The sequence below is a fragment of the Brienomyrus brachyistius genome, chromosome 14, assembly GCF_023856365.1.
Source record: "Brienomyrus brachyistius isolate T26 chromosome 14, BBRACH_0.4, whole genome shotgun sequence".
NCBI classification, from domain to species: Eukaryota; Metazoa; Chordata; class Actinopteri; order Osteoglossiformes; family Mormyridae; genus Brienomyrus; species Brienomyrus brachyistius.
This window is the reverse complement of record NC_064546.1, coordinates 6,991,052-7,011,683: the sequence shown is the minus strand read 5'-3', so window position 1 is coordinate 7,011,683 and position 20,632 is coordinate 6,991,052. Positions and strand designations below refer to the sequence as shown.

Sequence of the window (20,632 nt, the reverse complement as noted above, 5' to 3'; positions counted from 1 at the left end):
TTTCATAGTCTGGAGGGCTTCCCTTTACGATCTGATCATGTTGGAGCCGTCTGCTGCTCAAATAAATGGTGTCTCTGACCTCACTATAAATAATTGGGAGTGCAATGCTTCACTTGTACAACGGTACATCGAGGAGATCACATCACCTACTGAGTTTGGTTCATTTTGGTATGGTGATGTAGATATGCGTAAATATAAATACATATAATGTCCCTTAGTGTCTTGCTCCCGAGGTGGGGTGAGGGGTGGAGTGGGTGCCTGTGGGGTTTTGGTTCTGGTATCTTTTCTCTTCTGTTTTATATGTTGAACAGTTTTGATGTGTCACTTTTGTGTGCATTGTACTAAAACCCAATAAACAATTGGTTGCAAAATACCATATAATTATCCGGGGATGCCAAAAATCTTACTTTTATATATATATTTTAAAAATTCTAAAGTCAAAATATTAAAAATGCATATAAGAAATATTCCGTTGAAAATCTCATGTATACCTGTACTTTGTATGAAGTAATGCCACTTTTTGCATGGCTTCTTCCAGCACGATTTCATCTTGAATCCACCCCTTTAAAGAGAAGTATACACATTATAATACACAAAGGGATATTAAAAAAATGTAATACCTAAAAACAAACATTATGATCCAAATAATGTGACCAATAACTAAACACAACACACTTACTATAGGAAACAGATCTAACTTCTGAAGAAAGTCTTGGGAATCGTAGTGATTGAAGTCACCAAAATCGGCTAGGGAAAAAAAAATACATTAAATCATGCATTTTTTACTGCTCTGGTCACGTTTTGCTACGTACCAATACCAATAAGGGTTAGCTAGCATACTGTATCTGAAAATATAACGTGATATTTTACATTTAAAAAAATCAGGATAAACAATATCACTATTGCCCCCCACACATTCAAGCACACTCCCACACACACAAAAAACATTTTATATACCAATACCCATAAAGAGTGAGTGTTAAAACTTTTCACCCAGGGAGGAGGGAGTGACTGATTGGTAATAGATGATCAATTTTACTTTCAGTGGAAGGGTGCAGGGTGGTGGCAGTTTCTTCATACTTTCAGCTTTTCTATGTTTATTTACATTACTAATATTGTTTGAACCTGTTCTCATGCCTCCTCTTGATAATTTAGTATAGAACATCTTACAGTTATGCTTTGGTTTTCATTGTTAACTGTTAAGTACCTGCTTGCCACAGATATTTAGTTCCATTTATGTTGTTCATGAATGATATTGCTGATATATTATTATCTGGTATCAGTTATAGGTATCAGCACATTGTCACAAAAAAGGATACATGAGTATGTTATCGGTAAGTCCCTGATAATAATTACAGGAGTTTTTATTTCCTCTCCTCATTTGTCTCACAGATCTCACTTCCCACACTTCCCCTATGCACATTACCTGGACAGTTAGTACGCCAAATAAGCAATCAGACACATCAGCGTACTACAACCTCACGTTCATTCTATGTCTTCCTCTTAGTTAAATAACTTTTTCAGCACAATAGCCTAAAAAACATGCAATATTCCACTTTTGTGTACAATATACTGTCTTATTATTTCTGTGAAATAATTCAGTCATCCACCCAGGCCATGCACTCTGTATACTGTTTCTGCATCTGTACACAGTGTGTATCTACGTACTTCATCCTGCAATTAGTGTGTTTACTGCTTTTATTTCTATTTTATATATTTTTTAATTGTCTCTTCTCCCATGTCTCTCTATCTACAAAAATGACTCTGGGAGATACGCACAAGGATCCCAGTGTACTTATCCTAACCTGTACCTGTGCAAATGGCAATAAAGATAGCTATCTATCTATGTCATTGGTTTTATCTAAGACTTATGTTCATTTTTTTCTTCTTCTTCCCACTGCTTTTCCTGTTGAGGGTCATGATGGCAGCATGCCAATCAGGTCAGACTAACCTCCCGTATAGAGGCAGAAAATACTCTGGATGTGATGCCAGTCCTTTCACAAATTGTGGGAAACTTAATACCTTTTTAACATCACTCCTCTGGTTTGCCTCACTCCGTGTCTTGCGCTCTCATTAGCTGTAGCTCAATTGCCAGACACGACACTTTTACATCTACAGGATTTGGTATTGCCAACAAAGTCTAGATATTTATGTCGGCAAATATCTGGCGGGTGTTTGCAACCCATCGGTGCCCCCATTGCGTCGCGTCTTTGAACAGTTCACGCATACTGATCGAGCTCCGAGTTGCTGACGCCTATCAGTGATTTTTCCGCTGATCTGGGGACTTTCTTGGTGACCTCCAAAAACTGTCAGTGAGTGGAAAATCGGGGCTAAAATTGTGTAGTGTGAACTTAGCTTAAAGGACACCTGTTCATGTTTTTGGACTGTCTGAAGAAACTACATTACCTAGGGAAAACGCATGAAAGCACAGGGAAACCATGCACAACAGGTTTAGGACCAGCAATATATATTTCCTTTTATCATGCATAATTTGTCATCCACACTACAGCATGAATGTGTAATGTTTTGTTATATTGTATTGCCAATCCTTAACAGTTTTAAAAACATACATATAACGTATAATGCAGAACTTAAATTACAAAACGAATATTATAAGACAGTGCATCAATTTTAAATTATGCCTTTGTTTTATTACAAACACCCTTGTAAACTTGTATGTGCAAACTCCAGCCAACACTTAATACCATTATGTTATATGAGTAACCTTAACACTCAAAATGAACACCAAAGAAAACATTTATCCGTTTTATGTGAAAGTATACCACATTTACAAATAGTTTATTTGTGTTAACTTTGAAGGGAGTTATTGAAAGTGAAATACTACTGATCTAATAACTACATAATGTATTCCCAGTTTAATCCTAGATAACATCATGAATAAAGATCAACAATGTCTTGACTTATCAGCCAATTACTTTTCCTCAACCAGCTTTGAAGACCAAAAGGCCATTTTAAATATTAAATTTTGCATACCTTGCACAGCTAAGCCTGCTAAATGAGTTGCCTGGTCTATCGAACAAGTTATTCGACCTTCCAAAACATCTTTCTTCAACTGAAGGTAATACTGGTATCTGTAAGAGGAGACAGTGCGTTACCAATATTAAAGGTTGCATGCACATTATTATCACTGAAGGGGGCATGGTGAGTAGCACTGTGATGTCACACTGTCAGGGTTTGGTTTTCATTCCCATCCCCACATACACCATGTTGCCAAAGGTATTGGGACACCTGCCTTTACACAGACATGAACTTTAATGACATCCCTTTCTTAATACATAGGCTTTAATATGGAGATGGCCCACATTTTGCAGCTACAATAGCTTCAACTCTTCTGGGAAGGCTGTCCACAAGATTTAGGAGTATGTTTATAGGAATTTTTTACCATTCTTCCAGGAGAACATTTGTGAGATCAGGCACTGATGCTGGATGAGAAGGCTTGGCTCGCAGTATCTGGTCTAATTCATCCCAAAGGTGTTCAAACTGGGTAGAGGTGAGAGCTCTGTGCAGGTCAGTCAAATTCTTCCACACCAGACTCGCTCATCCATGTCCTTATGGACCTTGCTTTGTGCACTAGTGCGCAGTCATGTTGGAACAGAAGGGGCCATCACCAAACTGTTTCCACAAAGTTGGGAAATTGTCCAAAATGGTTTCGAATGCTGCAGTATTAAGCACCAAGGGGTCCAAGTTCAACCCCTGAAAAACAACCCCACACCATAATCCCCCCATCACGAAACTTTACATTTGGTACAATGCAGTTGGGCAAGCACCATTCTCCTACCAACTGCCAAACCCAAAGTCGTCCATCGGATTGCCAAACAGAAAAGCGTGATTCATCACTCCAGAGAACACGTCTACACTGTTCTAGAGTCTAATGGCGGCTTGTTTTACACCACTGCATCCGACGCTTTACATTGCACTTGGCAATGTAAGGCTTGGATGTAACTACTCAGCCATGGAAACCCATTCCATGATGTCCGCTACACACTGTTCTTGAGCTAATCTGAAGGCCACACAAAGCTTGGAGGTCTGTAGCTATTGCCTCAGCAGACAGTTGGCAACATTTGCACACTGTGCACATCAGCGTGCATCGTCCCCAATCTGTGATTTTACGTTGCCTACCACTTTGTGGCTCAGTTGCTGTTGTTCCCAATTGCTTCCACTTTGGTATAAAATAGTTGAGCATGGAATACTTAGAGCAAGGAAATTTCATGAATGGACTTATTGCACAGATGGCATCCTATCATGGTACCACGCTTGAATTCACTGAGGTCCTGAGAGCGACCTATTCTTTCTCTAATGTTTGTAGAAGCAGTCTTCATGCCTAAGTGCTTGATTTTATACACCGGTGGGTATGGAAGTAACTGAACCTGAATTCAATGATTTGGAGGGGTGTCGCAATACTTTTGGCTATATCGTGCATATGTTTGCATATATAGTATTATACAATGGGGCAGAGTGAGTAGCAGTGTGACATCACACTGCAAGGGTTTGGTTTTCACACTCATCCCCATCTTTGTGTTTGCATGTATTTGCCTGACCTTGTTATCTCCTGCTGTAGCTGAGAAACATCTGGCACATAAAACACAACTCCAAAGTAAGCTGTTGACTCCAGTCCATACTTTTCTAGCTGTTTTTTCAGTGGTTTTTCCAGGTCAATCCATCTTTGCTGGTGTTGCTTGTTAAAATACCATAGACTAAAACAGGATACCTGTAAAGACATAAACACATAGCAGATGTGGTTTAGTACAACATATCAAATATTATGTTTTTCATTTTCCCTATTCAAAAACTATCTTGAAAGATCATGGCAAGTAAAATCTAGCTGATAATGAATACATTCTCAATTTTCAATTGAATCCATTCATTACTCACACAATAAGTGACATCACTGTACATATGCAAAAAAACACGACGTAATACTGTACGAAAGACACAAAACAATACTAGACTGCAATGTGCAAAATAAAGTGTGCAAACATTAAAATACAAAACAATTCTATAGGGCTGGTGACTGAGTGGGGGAGAGGGGGTCAGGGGGGATACTCCAGTCTGTGCACTCTAGTCTGTTATCCAGGTGCACCCCTAGGTACCTGCAACTGTCCACCACTTCCATATCCTCTCCATCAATAGTGATTGAAGACAGGGGGCTTTTTGAACTCCTGAAATCAACCACCAACTCTCTGGCCTTCCCAATGTTGAGCTACAGCTAGTTTTTATTGCACTAGTCAACAAAGTCCTTCACTAGCTTCCTGCATTCCCCCTCCTGTCATCAGAAAATTTCTGCATATGATACGTTGACATGTTGTATTTCAAGTCAGCCATATAAAGAGTGAACAGGAAGAGAGACAAGACCATCCCCTGGGGCACCCCTGTGCTGCTCACAGCCATGTCAGAGACACAGCCATGGAGTCTCACAAACTGCAGTCTGCCCGTCACGTAATCCACAATCCAGGAGATAATGGGTGTGTCCACCTGCATGAGACAAAGTTTCTCCCTTAACAACGCTGACTGTATGGTGTTGATCATACTAGAGAAATAAAAAAACATGACCCGCAAGGGCTGCAAGCCTTGTCCAGGTGGGAGCAGGCTCTGTCCTGCAGGTAGAACACCACATCATCCACTTGATTGGCAGGGGGTCCAGAAATGTGTTGACCATTGGTTTGAGGTGAACCAGGACAAGCCTTTCTAAGGTCTTCATCACACGTGACATCAGAACTACAGGCGATAGCCATTAAAGGCCAAGGGCTGCTTTTTCTTGGGGACAGGAGTTATGATATCTCCCACACCACTGGGACTCTCTCCTGGCTCAGGCTCAGATTGAATAAGCGTTGGAGAACTCCACAGAGCTGCTTAGTGCATAGTTTCAGCACCTTAGCACTGATGCCATTTGGCCCTGCTGCATTCCCTTGATGAAGTCTCCTCAGTGCTCTCAACTCTTGGTTGTTGTTGAAGATCAGTCCATTATTGCTGGTTGATGGCACGGGAGGATGGGGTGAGAGTGAAGAAATTCTTCTGCTGATTTTAGAGGTGTTAGAGCCCGAGTCATTATGGGGCAGGGAGGATAGCTGAGGTGTCTGGAATGCAGGGATGTGGAATGGAGAGGGGAAAGGGGAAAGCATAGACTGTTCAGAACATTGGTGAGCTAGGGATCTGGATGAGTACAGAGTAGGAATCCTTTTGTCAAACCTGTTGAAAATCTGATTCAGCTCATTGGCCCTGCTCAGATTGCGAGTTAGGGTGTTTGCAGCCTGTGATGTTTTTTTGGCCTTTCCACACCTCATGAGCATCTCCCAATTTCCCCTCAACCTTTTTCCTGTAGATGTCTTTGACCTTGATTGTCTCCTTCAGTACTCTCTGCACCTGCTTTATTTGCTCCCTGTTGCCAGCTCCAAAGGCTCTCTTTTTTGATTTAGTAGAGCCTTCAGGTAACTGGTAACCCAGGGTTTGTTGTTAGGATAACAATGTACAGTTAGGGCTGGGCGATACCATCTTGATATTATACCATGCATGCGCAATAATCACCAGGGCTTTAGATGACAGACAAAGCATTTGGCTGGACGGCAGCTTTTCAGTGTTATGTGAACATTTATCTATGCCCATAATTTGGTATGGAGATTAGTAGTACCTCTCCTGGAGCCGACACCTTATCGTGGTGGAGGGGTTTGCGTGTTCAAATGATCCCAGGAGCTATGTTGCCCGGGGCTTTATGCCCCTGGTAGGGTCACCCAAGGAAAACAGGTCCTGGGTGAGGAACCAGACGAAGTACGGCTCACAAGACACCTAATCCATGGTTTCCCTTGCCCGGACGCGGGTCACCAGGGCCCCCCCCCCGGAGCCAGGCCTGGGGTTGGGGCTCGATGGCGAGCGCCTGGTGGCCAGGCCTACACCCATGGGGCCTGGTCGGGCACAGCCCGAACAAGGCACGTGGGTTCCCCCTCCAATAGGCTCACCACCCATAGGAGAGGCCATAGGGGTCGGGTGCAATGTGAGTTGGGCAGCAGCTAAGGGCGGGGACCTTGGCAGTTCGATCCTCGGCTGCAGAAGCTAGCTCTAGGGACATGGAATGTCACCTCTCTGAAGGGGAAGGAGCCTGAGCTGGTGTGCGAGGTTGTGAAGTTCCGGCTAGATATAGTCTGGTGTTTCCGGTGACGGTTGGACTCCGTCAGGGCTGCCCTTTGTCACCGATTCTGTTCATAGTTTTTATGGACAGAATTTCTAGGCGCAGCCAGGGCGTTGAGGGTGTCCGGTTTGGTGACCTCAGGATTAGGTCTCTGCTTTTTGAAGATGATGTGGTTCTGTTGGCTTCATCGGACCGTGACCTTCGGCTCTCACTGGGACAGTTCGCAGCCGAGTGTGAAGCGGCTGGGATGAGAATCAGCACCTCCAAATCCGAGACCATGGTCCTCAGCCGGAAAAGGGTAGAATGCTCTCTCCGGGTTGGGGATGGGGTCTTCTCCCAAGTAGAGGAGTTAAATATCTCGGGGTCTTGTTCACGAGTGAGGGAACGATGAAACGGGAGATTGACAGGCGGATCGGTGCAACGTCAGCAGTGATGTGGGCGCTGCATCGGTCTGTCATGGTTAAGAAAGAGCTGAGCCAAAAGGCAAAGCTCTTGATTTACCAGTCGATCTACGTTCCTACCCTCACCTATGGTCATGAGCTCTGGGTATTGACCGAAAGAACTAGATTGCGAGTGCAAGCGGCCGAAATGGGTTTCCTCCGCAGGGTGGCTGGGCTCTCCCTTAGAGATAGGGTGAGGAGCTCAGTCATTCAGGAGGGACTCAGCGTAGAACCGCTGCTTCTCCGCATTGAGAGGAGCCAGATGAGGTGGCTCAGGCATCTAATTAGGATGCCTCCTGGACGCCTCCCTGGTGAGGTGTTCTGGGCATACCCAAAAGTTAGTGATCTGTGTAAACTTTATGTTTATTAAATACGATTAGTGGAGCACATCACAAAATACCATTTTGGTATACTTCAGTGCAATATGCACTGAAGTCGTGGTGAAGAAGAATAGTCATAAAAGAGTAGATTTCATGGATAAACAAGGTAAAAAGACATCGGTGGTGTGGTGTTACTTCTTCCAGTTTAAAGTCTGACACGTTAATTAAATATAATGATATGCCGTATTTATATTGATATTGACTTTTGGGTGTCATACAATAATTTATTTTAGCTGTACTACTAAACTGCTTAACAAATTGTGGGAGTAAACAAATGTCCGTAGAGTGCCAAAAAGCTGGTGCTCAGCTAAGTGTCTTGCTAAGTGTCATCTGAAGCCCTGGTGATTATTGCACATGTGTGACACAATATCAATATGATATGGCCAAGCCCTACAGTATGTACAGTTCTGGTGGGTAGAATGTTATCAACACAAAAGTTGATATAATCTGTAATGCAATCAGTCATTCCATCTATATCCATCCCATGTGCATCAAACAGTACATCCCAGTCTGTATCTTCAAAGCATTCCCTCAGTCCCTCAGTGTTCTCTGGAGCCCATCTCTTCACAGTCCTTGTTGTCACTGCTTGCTGCTGTACAAGGGGTTTATAGGTCGGTTGCAGACAGACCAAGGTATGATCTGATCTGCCCAGTGGAGGGAGTGTGGTGGAGCTGTAAGCATTTTTCACATTGGCATACATCAGATCCAGTGTCCTTCCCTCCCTTAATCTGCATGTAACAAACTTATGAAAAGTGAACAGAGTTTTGGAGAAATTAACATGATTAAAATCCTCAAAGATCATTGTCAGTGCAGTGGGGGTGTCGAGTCTTAAGCCATGCAACGGCCATGTGTATGAGGTCATATGCGACTTCTGTGTTGGAAGAGGGGGGAATGTACACAGCGAGCAATATGGCGTGGGAAAACTCTCGTGGCAAATAATAAGGACGGATACCCACGGCATCTGGAGCTAATCTTAAAAGTGGCTTCCGCAACCCTGCTCACCCATACAACGCCTCTACAAAGTTTGACAAAGATCCATTAAATGCTTTTTGCGTTATCTTAAGCAAAGGATCTGTGGTGGTGGAATGGTCACAAAAACATGTATCCGCCATCAGGGGAAGAAAATGTAATGTACCTTTATTTTAGATTTCCCTTTTCAGGGGTGAATGGAAGCAGAAATAGTACTGAACAAAAGCTCCCATAATATCTATCCATTTCCTGTAATCGCTTGTCCTTCTCTGGGTTTGCGGGGGTCCATGGCCTATCCCAGAGGCTACGGGTACAAGGCAGGTAACAACCTATGACAGGGGGCCTCCACTAATGGTTCTTTAGAAGTGTGTGGTTCCACAAAGAACCATATCCTGCTAAACAACCATTTTATGTAGTGGATGGTTCTACATGTTAGTTATATGGTTCTTTGAGATATTAAAGGATTCTTAATTCTTATTTGAGTTATTGGATGGTGATGATGGTGGGGGGGGGGGGGGTATAAAGTTGCAAAATAATTGTACTTCTCCATAAGCTGCACTGAAAATTTTTTTTTGAATTTGTATATACAACAAAGATTAAAGTACGTTTTACAAGAAAACATTATTTAGTCTTCCTGCTTGAGAATCCCATGTATAATTCAGTATGATACTTGAAGTGTTGTCGTAATTGTTCTCAAAATACATTTTAAAATTTTTATCCAAAATATCAGAATAGCAGAAAAATATTCATAAAATAAAATTTAAAAATGGGGGAAAATGTTTTGAAATAATTTAACCATCAGAAGGCAATTTAAAATGAACTATGGGGATCGGATAAAAAAAAAAATCCCACAAGTAATTTTTTGACAATCCAAACGATTTTACTAATTTGACGATAGGGAGTTTTGTTTTTTGTATGATTACCAATAAGAACTTTAAAGTAGTTGAAGGTTTTTTTTTTTTTTTTTTTTTTAATGTGAGGGTCTATGGCCAATCGTATGGAGGAAATTTATTCCACGATTCAGGGTTTTCTGCTTTAAATGCTTAACTGCTGTGACAGTTGTTTACTGAAGGATTTTTATTTAAAATAAATATTATTAGGGTGACCAAATAATCCATATCATCCCGGAAACTTAGAGCTACTTCGGGTTATCCATCCATCCATCATCTGAAACCGCTTATCCTATACAGGGTCACGGGGGGTCCAGAGCCTATCCCGGATGCAAACTTCGGGTTTTTCCAAACTGCTTTAAAACCGAAAGGCTCCTGTGCTCGACTAATTAGTTAATTTCTTCTCGTGCTTTAACTGGCTTGTTTCCATGATTGAAAGACTCATCCAGTTGTTTCATATTAACATTAAGTAACACATGCATGGTTACAGGAGACTGACCAATCGGCACTCAGAAAGAATTCAGCGCTCAAGTGAAATCCAGGTCCTTTTAACTGAAATTGTAGTTTACAAATCCTGTTCAAGCTCAAAGTGTCTGGGATGACATGGATTATTTGGTCACCCTAAATACCATCGTTAGCAAATGGTTAAGATCTGCAAATTAGTAAGTTAGTGTAAAACGTTGAAATATGTTAGCCAACTCACTTTAAGTAGAATGGACATTTATAGCCATGCATTTATGTGTGGGTTGCCTGTGGTGTTAATCCAAGGTATCACCGGGAGTAGTAGGAGTTCAGATTGCCCTTGTTAACTCTCCGCTGATGTATTTGATATTACTCAAAAAATAAAAATAACACAACGGCTTAGCAGAGACACTTAATATCAACAGGATTATTATTGTTGCATTGTAGCTCAAAAATAAAAAAATATATATAGATTAGCTGCATAACTACGTTGTTTCTTAGTTTTCTGTTTTGAAGGTTACTGTCGGTCTGCTCACTATTCTTGGTTGTGAAATTGCTCACATCTCACTCATATGCTGGCAGATGGTCTTTCTCTTTGGTAAAGCTTTTGAATGTCATGCTCTTCGGTTTGGTGCCCCCCAAACATAAATACCAAAGCAAAACCACTTACAATAAATGATTTTGGTCAGCAGATGTTGTAGTTTGATGTTCCGTTAAATATTGCTTCGGTCTTAATGAAAATTCAAGTAATGATTGAAAACATTTATGAATGCCTCTAATCCTCTCGACTTCTACCATGATTTTAGTCTGGTGTTGTTTCTCTTGCTGTAGATAACGAAGTAGATGGGCCTACACTTCTGCATATGTCTGAAAGAATGAGCTAATTTTTCCAAAAATAAAAGACCGGGTGAAGTTCCTGTCTGCTTTAGCCCATCTAAAAGTGTAAGTTTCGTTATACAGTTAAGTCATGTAATTTCAGACTTAACTGTATAAAGGAAAGCTCTGGATCAGGATATGAAAGTATTGTCTCACTGACTTAAAAAGAATACTAAACTGAAGTATATGCTTCATAAATGTCCCTAACATTGTTGCAAGCCAGATACTATGAATGTTGAGTTAGACATGCAAATCGTTTTTTTTTTTAAATAGCTATCACTATCTTTATTTGGCTGACTGCCCACCATTCTAGTTGTTGGTTATGTTGCTACTAACAATTGATGTAGTGTACCTAATCTGTAAATATCCATTTAGAAATTCTGAAGTGAATTTAATTTTTTTTCTAGCATGCACTGCATGAATCCTTAAAAAACAAGTTCAAAAAGGAAAGAAAGCCACTGGTGAACATGGATGAGATACAAAAAACGAGGCAGAAACACTCTGCACCAAACACAGGGAGAAAGAGATTGTCAGCCCTCTGTCCTTTTGAAGAAAAACAAGGCAAGTTTTCATCCTCAAAAGTGTTAATGGTAATAAATGTTTCAGCAAATACTTCAGCAAATAGTTTACACCTTGACTATAGGCTCTGTAAATCAGGGGTTCTCAACCTTTTTGACATCAAGGCTGGATGTTTTATATCTGTGTACTAATCAAAGCTGATGTTTTTAGTTCAGTCCTAATTGTGTCATTGTTTATTATTTAGCAAACTGATGCAATGGATGATGGGGAGGACCAAAAGAGTTCTAACCACCCTATTGCAGCAATGAAGCAGAAGTGCCAAAAGATGAGGCCCAATCTGGACATCATTCGCCAGTGCCTCCACAAAGTACAGAGGTACAAAAGAAACTATATTCAGCAGCACACCACTACAGAGGTCTTACAAGAATTCCCCTGCTTTTCTGTTCCATTCTTGGTGAGTGTTTTATCCAGTATATAACACATGGTGATTGAAATCTTAAGATGTTAATGTGCATCAGTTTACTACATATGTAATTCTGCACTTTGCATTGAATATAAGGCTGAGCGATTTATCGATTTCAAATCGAAATCGCGATTCGAAACAACGCGGTTAGCAAATTGTAAACGCTGCGATTTAGGACCTACATTACACAGCAGGGTTTAAAACCGTTGTGAAAATAGTTTTCCAAATTCATGCCATGCATCTTGTGTGACAGTCATGCTCACCAACCAGAAGTGGCCCGAGACGAAGGAGTATACGCCCACAAACAACAAAGATATGAAATGCAAAGAAAATGTTGCATTTTCTTCTTGCCTAGATTGTTTCAGAAAGGTCGTATGATTAATAAAATCATTGACCTCCTTTTAACCACCAGCAGTGACATACCTCAGTGCATCACACCTTTTGTTAATGGGCAACTGCATTAGAATAACTCATCAAAACAAAGAGACAGTCAGTAATCCTCACAGCTGTGGAGTCTGTGAAAATTAAGTTCAGGGGAAGCACTTCAAAGTTATGGACCTGCAAAAATCAGTTTTTGGTTCAACCTCAGACACTTTTTTCGGATTTTGACCCCAAGCTGTGGGGTTACCACCACACCTTCATCCAATATTCTTTTATATTTTTGTTATTTGACAAAGACACTGTAAGCAGATGCAAATTCATTATAAATAACCATTTATTCTTTGATATATTGCCATCTGGAAATGGTCACAGGTGAGAAATCCCCCACAGGACCCCCTACTTCAGGGGCGTGGTTGACTGTGTATATAGTTAGTGATGCGAATGAAATTTATACAGTGGAAAGAAGAAACTCAACTCCTTCAACAGATTCTGAAAGAGCATGCCGGAAGCGGACCGGCTCGCCCAGCAGCTTGATGACGGGTTCGCCGCGTTTACTCCTGCTTCCCCTCCTGAAGTCCTGGAGCAGCTAGCCGAGGATCTCCGGAGGTTACTCCTGCTCCGGAGAGCGGTGGATCCCGCTCCGGACCAGCCGTCGCCGTCCTCGGACCTTGCTCCCGAGCAGCCGCCTGCGCCGCTCGCGCAGCCACTCCCGTCTCCTCTTGCTGCAGCCGCTCCTGAGGCGCTCCCGTCTTCGCCTGCTGCAGCCGCTCCTGAGGCGCTCCCGTCTTCGCCTGCTGCAGCCGCTCCTGAGGCGCTCCCGTCTTCGCCTGCTGCAGCCGATCCTGAGGCGCTCCCGGTCTTCGCCTGCTGCAGCCGATCCTGAGGCGCTCCTGGTCTTCGCCTGCTGCAGCTGCTCCCGAAGCTACCCCGTCTTCGCCTGCTGCAGCCGATCCTGAGGCGCTCCTGTCTCCGCCTGCTGCAGCCGCTCCCGAAGCTACCCCGTCTTCGCCTGCTGCAGCCGCTCCCGAGGCGCCCCCACTGCAGTCACCTGCAGTTCCCGGGCGAGCGCCCCCACGACGGCAGCCTGCAGTCCCTGGGCCAGCGCCCCCACTGCAGTCACCTGCAGTTCCCGGGCGAGCGCCCCCACGACGGCAGCCTGCAGTCCCTGGGCCGGCGCCCCCACTGCAGTCACCTGCAGTTCCCGGGCGAGCGCCCCCACGACGGCAGCCTGCAGTCCCTGGGCCGGCGCCCCCACTGCAGTCACCTGCAGTTCCCGGGCGAGCGCCCCCACGACGGCAGACTGCAGCCCCTGGGCCGGCGCCCCCACTGCAGTCACCTGCAGTTCCCGGGCGAGCGCCCCCACGACGGCAGCCTGCAGCCCCTGGGCCGGCGCCCCCACTGCAGTCACCTGCAGTTCCCGGGCGAGCGCCCCCACGACAGCAGCCTGCAGCCCCTGGGCCGGCGCCCCCACTGCAGTCACCTGCAGTTCCCGGGCAAGCGCCCCCACGACGGCAGCCTGCAGTCCCTGGGCCGGCGCCCCCACTGCAGTCACCTGCAGTTCCCGGGCGAGCGCCCCCACGACGGCAGCCTGCAGTCCCTGGGCCGGTGCCCCCACAGCAATTGCCTGCAGCCCCAGGTCCTGATCTCGCCCTAGTTCCTGATCTCGCCCCAGTTCCTGATCTCGCTCAAGTTCCTGATCTCGCCCCAGTTCCTGATCTCGCCCCAGTTCCTGATCTCGCTGCAGCTACTCCCGAGGCGATCCCTGTGCCTCCCGTACCTGTGACTGTGCCCTTTGGGGCCTGTGTTCTTGGCCCCTCTCTGCTCCCTGAGGCCCCGATTCCCGAGGTGGTCCCGGACATCACCCTCGATGCTCCTCCCTCTTCGGAGGTGGAGGAGCTAGAGTGGGACCCCTCGGGGGTCTTCCTGGAGTCTTTTACACCCTCACTCCGGCAAGTTCAGCCCCGTCCACGGGGCCTCCTGTCTGTGTCCCCTAAGGGGAGGGGACACAAGCGCCGGGCTGGGGTCCCTCCCGCCCTGCCCCCTGGCTCGCCCTCTGTCGCCTGCGCTGGGGCTCGGGGGGCGCCTGCGGGTCCTGGCCGACCTGGTCAGCTGTCGCCTGCGGGTCCCTCTCCGTGGCCTCGCCGTCTGGCCTCGGTTCCCCCTCCGGTTCCTGCTCGGTCGCTGGCGGGCCCCCCGACGGCGACTCCTCCCTCGCCTGCAGTCCCACCCGCTCCGGCTCGTCGGAAGATGTCGCCGCCTGCGGCGGCTCCCCCGCTCGCCTTGCCTTCTCCGGGGGTCCCTCCAGCTCCTTCGTCCCCGCCTCCGGTGCTCCCTCCTGCTCCCTCCCTGGCCCCTCCACGGGCCCCTCGCCCTGTCTCCTCGGCCCCTCCGGCTCCGGCCTCCCGGTCGCCTGCGGCCCCTCCGGCTGCCACCCGTCGCCCGCTGGATTTCCCTCGGGCTCCCCTCTTTTCCCCCTCCTTGTCTCCCTTCGCTCCTCCCTTTGTCCCTTCGGTCCCCTCTCCTCCTTCCGCCTTTGTCCCGCCTCTCTCTGCTCCCTCTGGCTCTGTTCCTCCTGTCTTTGCTACCCGTCCTCCTCTGTGCCCTCTGTTCACTCCTGGCCCTTGTGTCCCGCCTGTTCCTTCTGTGTCCCCTCTCTTTCGTGTTCCCCGTCCTCTGTCAGGTTTTGTCCCTGGTCCTGTCTTTGTGCCTTTAATTCCCGGTCTCTTGTTCTTGGTTTTGGGTTTTGTTTTTCAGGTCTTGGTCCCCTCGTCCCATTCGTCGCCTCCTCCTGGGCGCGCCCGGTGAAGCGCGCCTTTGGGGGGGGGCTCTGTCATGCCCGGCTCGTCCGCTCCTCGTGTGTGCCACGCCCCCTGCCTTCCCACGTGTATTTCCCTGATTGTACCCCGCTGTATCGGATTACTTTGATTAGTCTTGTCTGGTTTTAAGTCCTGGTCTTACTTGTTAGCGGTGTCCGTCATTGATGTGGTTGATATCTGTTGCCGTCCTGTTTCCCCGTTTCCCGGACTTCCCCATTAAAACTCCCGTTTTGCCCCGTATTCCACTTGCCTGCTTGCTCCTTCCACGCCTGCCCGCTTCGCCCGACCGCGTCCCGTGACAAGTATCTTATAATACACTGAAAGACTAAATCAGATACTAGGAGGGTAGTTAAATCTACCAGAGCACAATATTGCTCATCGTATCTCAAAGAACTGTTGCTAGTCTAAGGTCCTGTTTAACTCTATGAATTAGGTCATCAGCCTCCTTCCACTGTTACTTTTGACGTCTAAGTGCCAAGTCAAGTTAATCAAATTCACAGTCTTACGATCTAGTACACATTCAATTTAAATTACATTAAAGAAAATGTGTGGGTTAACTGCAGAGACTAGATCCCTGCGCGGGACTGTTTCTTTAATGCCGCTCCCACCTGCTCCCGCTGAATTTCTGACCATTACCGCCCGCTCCCATTATCTGTCTCTGTCACCCCCTGCCTGCTCCCGCAATATTTCTGTCCAATCCCGCCTGCACCCGCAGATCCATTAATGGATATACTGTATGATGAAATAAGTTTATAAGCATTAAATGTTTTATTCCAATAGAACAAGAACTAAATAAATAAAATTCAACAAAAACCTCTCAACTTTGAATCGCAAATAAATGTAAACTGAGCCCAAAAACTAATCAGATGTGCAAATATCTGCACAGTTATTAAAAAGAAAACAATAACCAAATCTATACAACAAATTTTAAATATTACATTATTATAAACAAACAAGAGCAGCTTAAAAACAGAAGAGAACCCTGAACCTTATTACATTCTTCATCCTGCCAAAAATCTTGGGACCTGCTTTCTATTTTTAGCTGCCCGCTCCCGCCTGCAACAACCTTAAAACCGCCCGCTCCCGCGAGATTTCAGTTGGGTCCCGTGGGACCCGCGGGATCCTGTCCCAATGCAGGGCTCTAGTACAGACACTGTGGTTGTTAACAGGGCTTCATGTTAAAAAATAACAAGCAGCAGCAATAGAATAAATAATGCAAATTTTATTCCATTGCACCTTACTTTTAGGTCATTAAACCACAAGAAGGTGTCATAATTAATTGTTTTAGGTAATTTTACCACATTGTTATTAAAAGTGTCCAATTATTGCTTAAGGACTTTCTGCATTTTGCTTATTTCTGTTGCACTGTCCACTTTGCTGCTGAAAAATGCAAATTTCCCCCCCGTGCGACTAATAAAGGCTCTTATCTTAGCTTATGTTAAGTATTTATGGTTTATATCCACTGTTTTCCTTTTGATGGTAGCATGTAATTAGGATAAGAAGTTCCCCTTATTTTTCAGATTTAACTTAATCTATTTTAGGTCTTTAAGCCACATTCATTTCAGATTGGTATGAGTGTCTCAAAACTTTGTCGAATCAAATTTGTGAGTTTTGATTAATTATTTGTGATTTCTAGGCCAATTGGTGAATGCAGATATACTCCTCCTACCATCCATCTTCAAGGAAAATGCATCCCAGTTGTTTGTAATATATAAGGTTAGTTATTTTGGGCTTGTAGGGGAGTCTTGAATTTGCTCTTTTGAAAATGTGAAATGTGTACTTCAATATTTTACCTGATATTAGATTTTAGTATATGATGTAGGTTTCGGCAACATGGCAAAAGTATCGCAGTTTTTTTCATGCAGGATCACAACCTATGATCTTATCATGAATCATTTTTATGTCAGTTATTAAGACTTTTGCAAGTTAATGAACAATACAACCAAACAAATTCCCCTATAAAAAATTGGCCATATAAGGTAACAAAACAAAAAAAAAACACATTATTTAGGCGAACCTTATTTTTGTAAATTTCTGTTTGCATTGTATCGGTTTTGGAAAATCCAAACAAGTTCCATATTATCAAAGTCAACTTCTTTTTAAAGACTAACTGCTCCATTGTTGCCCATACAGCTATTTTGCCAGATAGGAAATGTGAATTTAGAAATAATTAGATATTAAGTGCATTTTCAATTAAAATACATCTAATGAATTAAGTAATTTTGTTGTTAACAAACTAGGATTTTGTATGCAACTAAACATAGGAGAAAGCTGTGATTCGTAATTATGATTTGTAAACATGATAGTTTTACAGAATACAGATTTAAGTCCCAAATGTTTTGTTTCAGGAACCGATAAACCTAACACCTACGATCACCTTGAGCAACACTGATGGCAAGCCCCTAAGTGACAGCACAGATGTTACTGTCATGATGGATGGTCACAAAATGACAGTGGACAATGGAGAGAGAGACATTTCTTTGGCCATAGTTGTTTTGTTGCCCCTCTATCATGTCTACAACATTGCATATCCCTGTCAGCTAAAGAAAATGTTTTAACTAGACATGTTTATTCTGAAGCTTGACACTTTAACAACACGTGTACCGATAGCTGTGTAGAGAGTTGCCAATGCCCTGGATATTTCTTAAAAAGCACATTGTATGGTATTAGGACTTTAGTTCAGTTTCTAAATAAATGCGATGGAAAATCAACTTCTATTTGCATTTCTTTCTCAGCTGTAAAATATTGCAATGTTAAGTAATAAAAGAACCGTTTATTCCTTAGAAGAACCATTTTTAACTGAAGAACCATTTGAAAAGGGTTTTGTATTAAACCATCTGGGCCCACGAAGAACTTTTTTGAGAAGGGTTGTTTAAAGAACCTTTTTCTCTTTAAGTTCTTCAAAGGACCATAAATGGTACCTCAAAGAATCATTTTTGATTGTTCTTTGTGGCACTTTTGTAGGTTCCTTAAAGAACCATTTAAGGAACTGGTTCTTTAAAGAACCTTGGTTTGAAAGGTTCTTTATGGAATCAAAAATGATTCTTCTATGGCATCACTCTATAGAACCATTTTCAGTTCCAGTTTTATTTTCTTTATTTTTTGTGTGTACCTTATTATGCACTCTGTTGCAGGGCATTCACACAATGTATTTTCTACTATGATCAAGCAAAACTTGAGAAATACCTCCATAAATACTGTTTCTGTTCTAATACTTTATGATCAAGATATTTTGGTCAAATTTCTCATCCTCACCTAAAAGATTTCATTTTTCTTTGGACTACAGAGAACCGCATTACAATTGACTATCAACTGCAGTCACAAAACCCAAACACAACAGTGCCCATCAGAAAAAGCCAAAGTAACATCACTAAAAAGGGATGGATGTTGGAAAACAAAATGTGGTGGCGCAAATGACACATGCTATGAAGAATATTGTTTCAGAAACAACCATCTCCACTCTGTTAATTTACCAAAATAAACATTTTTAAGTCACCCCCAACCAAAAATATGTAGCAAAATTATTTACAATTAAATAATTATATGTATTATATTCAGAGAGACCGCATTTTGGTGAATCATTAACACAACATCATGCTAAAAAAAAAGCCATACATACCTCTTGCAACTCTAGCCTCTGTGCCACAGCTTCCAGGCATTCCTGCCCCGTGCTCTCTACAGAAAGTGTTAACTCCACAAATTCGCTGTTCAGCAGCTGGATGCGTGTCACAAGGCAGCTCTTGCCGGACACTGTGTACCTTCTAGTTCTCTTTAATTTGATCCCAAATGGTAAGGGCATTGTTCACTTTTCATTGGCAAATAGTCCTGCTGAATAATAAACACGTATTATGTTTTACTGCTATTTTCTGAAACTTCGACAATTTTAAATGCCAAGATCATCTTAAATAAATTTCCTAGTAATGCAGTAATACCTCAGACCATAAAATGCCAAAAGAAACAAGAAACTGACATGAAGATACAGATTAAAAAGTTTCCTATTTTGGCCATATGGCAGCCATCAAAAGCGGCTCACATGAGTTTTTGAACATAGTTTGCAGTCTTTAGCAAGTTGCTAATCTAGCTGTCTATGAATATATCTCTTTACCAGTGCCTTAAGAGAGCATAGCTGTCCCTAGTGTAACTGTCATCTAACGTTATATCGGACTTGTCAATTCGCCCTAACTACGTACGTAGTTATATGGCAATACATGTGCACCAATCACAAGCTGAAATGCGTACAACGATTCAGCATTATTTTGTTATTTACCAGTTGTTTTTTCCCGATATATATAGAGACCTAACGACTTTTAAACCCCGAACTGCAGTCAATATATCTGTGAATAATGACGCATATATCCGTTAAATATAGAAACGTTTCGAAAAGCCTAACCAACTCTCCAAAAGTAATTGTATTAATGTGGCTAGCTAAGCAATAGGAACTAAAAGTTCAACAGCTACCTCCATTAACTACTAGCATTCTGAAAGAAAATTATCAACAGCCGCAAAGTACTACATGCTCCAATATAATCAGCGACCAACAAAGACAAAGTTTTGAGTTAGGAATACAGTAACATTTGACGATGCGAAGGAGTTTACAAATAATCCTCGGGCTCTACATAATACTCTGATAAGCTGCATTCTACTATAACTTAATTAGGAGAAACACATTGAGAAACTTCATTCTGTTCTGAACGCGGTAATAATAAACCGCACGTACAGATATTTCTAATATATATATATATTAAAACAATTACACAAAATGCATCGTTAATTTCGACACGCTGCTGGTACGTGCCTTACTTCCTGTCGTCAAGCAGCGAAAGTATACATCCGCGGATTTATTTTTTAAACCTTTTCCAACACATTTTGGAGATAACCCATTTTAGACATATAGCATCATTTACTATGTATTTTGGAACATCATCGATGCCTTTTAAGTACTTAACTCGATTTACAATATTAAAGCCGTGTTTTATATTTACACACTTTCCAGTGGCACAGTATACAATAAACCGTGGACTCCGTTTCGAAAGCATGACCTCAGGCGAATGGAATGCGATGTCGGGAAAGCGTCAGCAGTGAGAAGGTTGTGTTGTGTTGCACCCAAGTTTGCTCTTCATTGTATATACAAATAAAAATATCCAGTTTGTATTTTTATACTATAGCTGTTGTACAGCTGTTTCTGCAAAAAGCCAAACTATATTATATATAACGCTGCAGAAAAATGTTGACAGAGAGAGGCCTTTTGTAACACATTTTTATTTTTTTAAACATATTTGCCAATATATCTCCAGA

General features: G+C 43.2%; 1 protein-coding gene across 8 annotated transcripts in view; it reads right to left on the bottom strand.

Moving 5' to 3' along the window:
- Positions 1-20,376, bottom strand: part of ptpn21 (protein tyrosine phosphatase non-receptor type 21) — a 64,364-nt gene extending 43,988 nt beyond the window's left edge. For 2 of the 8 annotated variants that reach the window (XM_048974113.1, XM_048974120.1), the window contains exons 1-6: positions 20,133-20,376; positions 18,957-19,162; positions 4,560-4,729; positions 2,995-3,092; positions 680-747; positions 492-562 (exon numbers count right to left, since the gene is read on the bottom strand). In XM_048974113.1, coding sequence (XP_048830070.1) covers positions 492-562; positions 680-747; positions 2,995-3,092; positions 4,560-4,729; positions 18,957-19,136 — 587 coding nt within the window. In that variant the 5' untranslated portion in view covers positions 19,137-19,162; positions 20,133-20,376. The other 6 variants (XM_048974114.1, XM_048974119.1, XM_048974115.1 and 3 more) reach the window with 6 other exon arrangements.
- Positions 20,377-20,632: the final 256 nt, after the last annotated feature.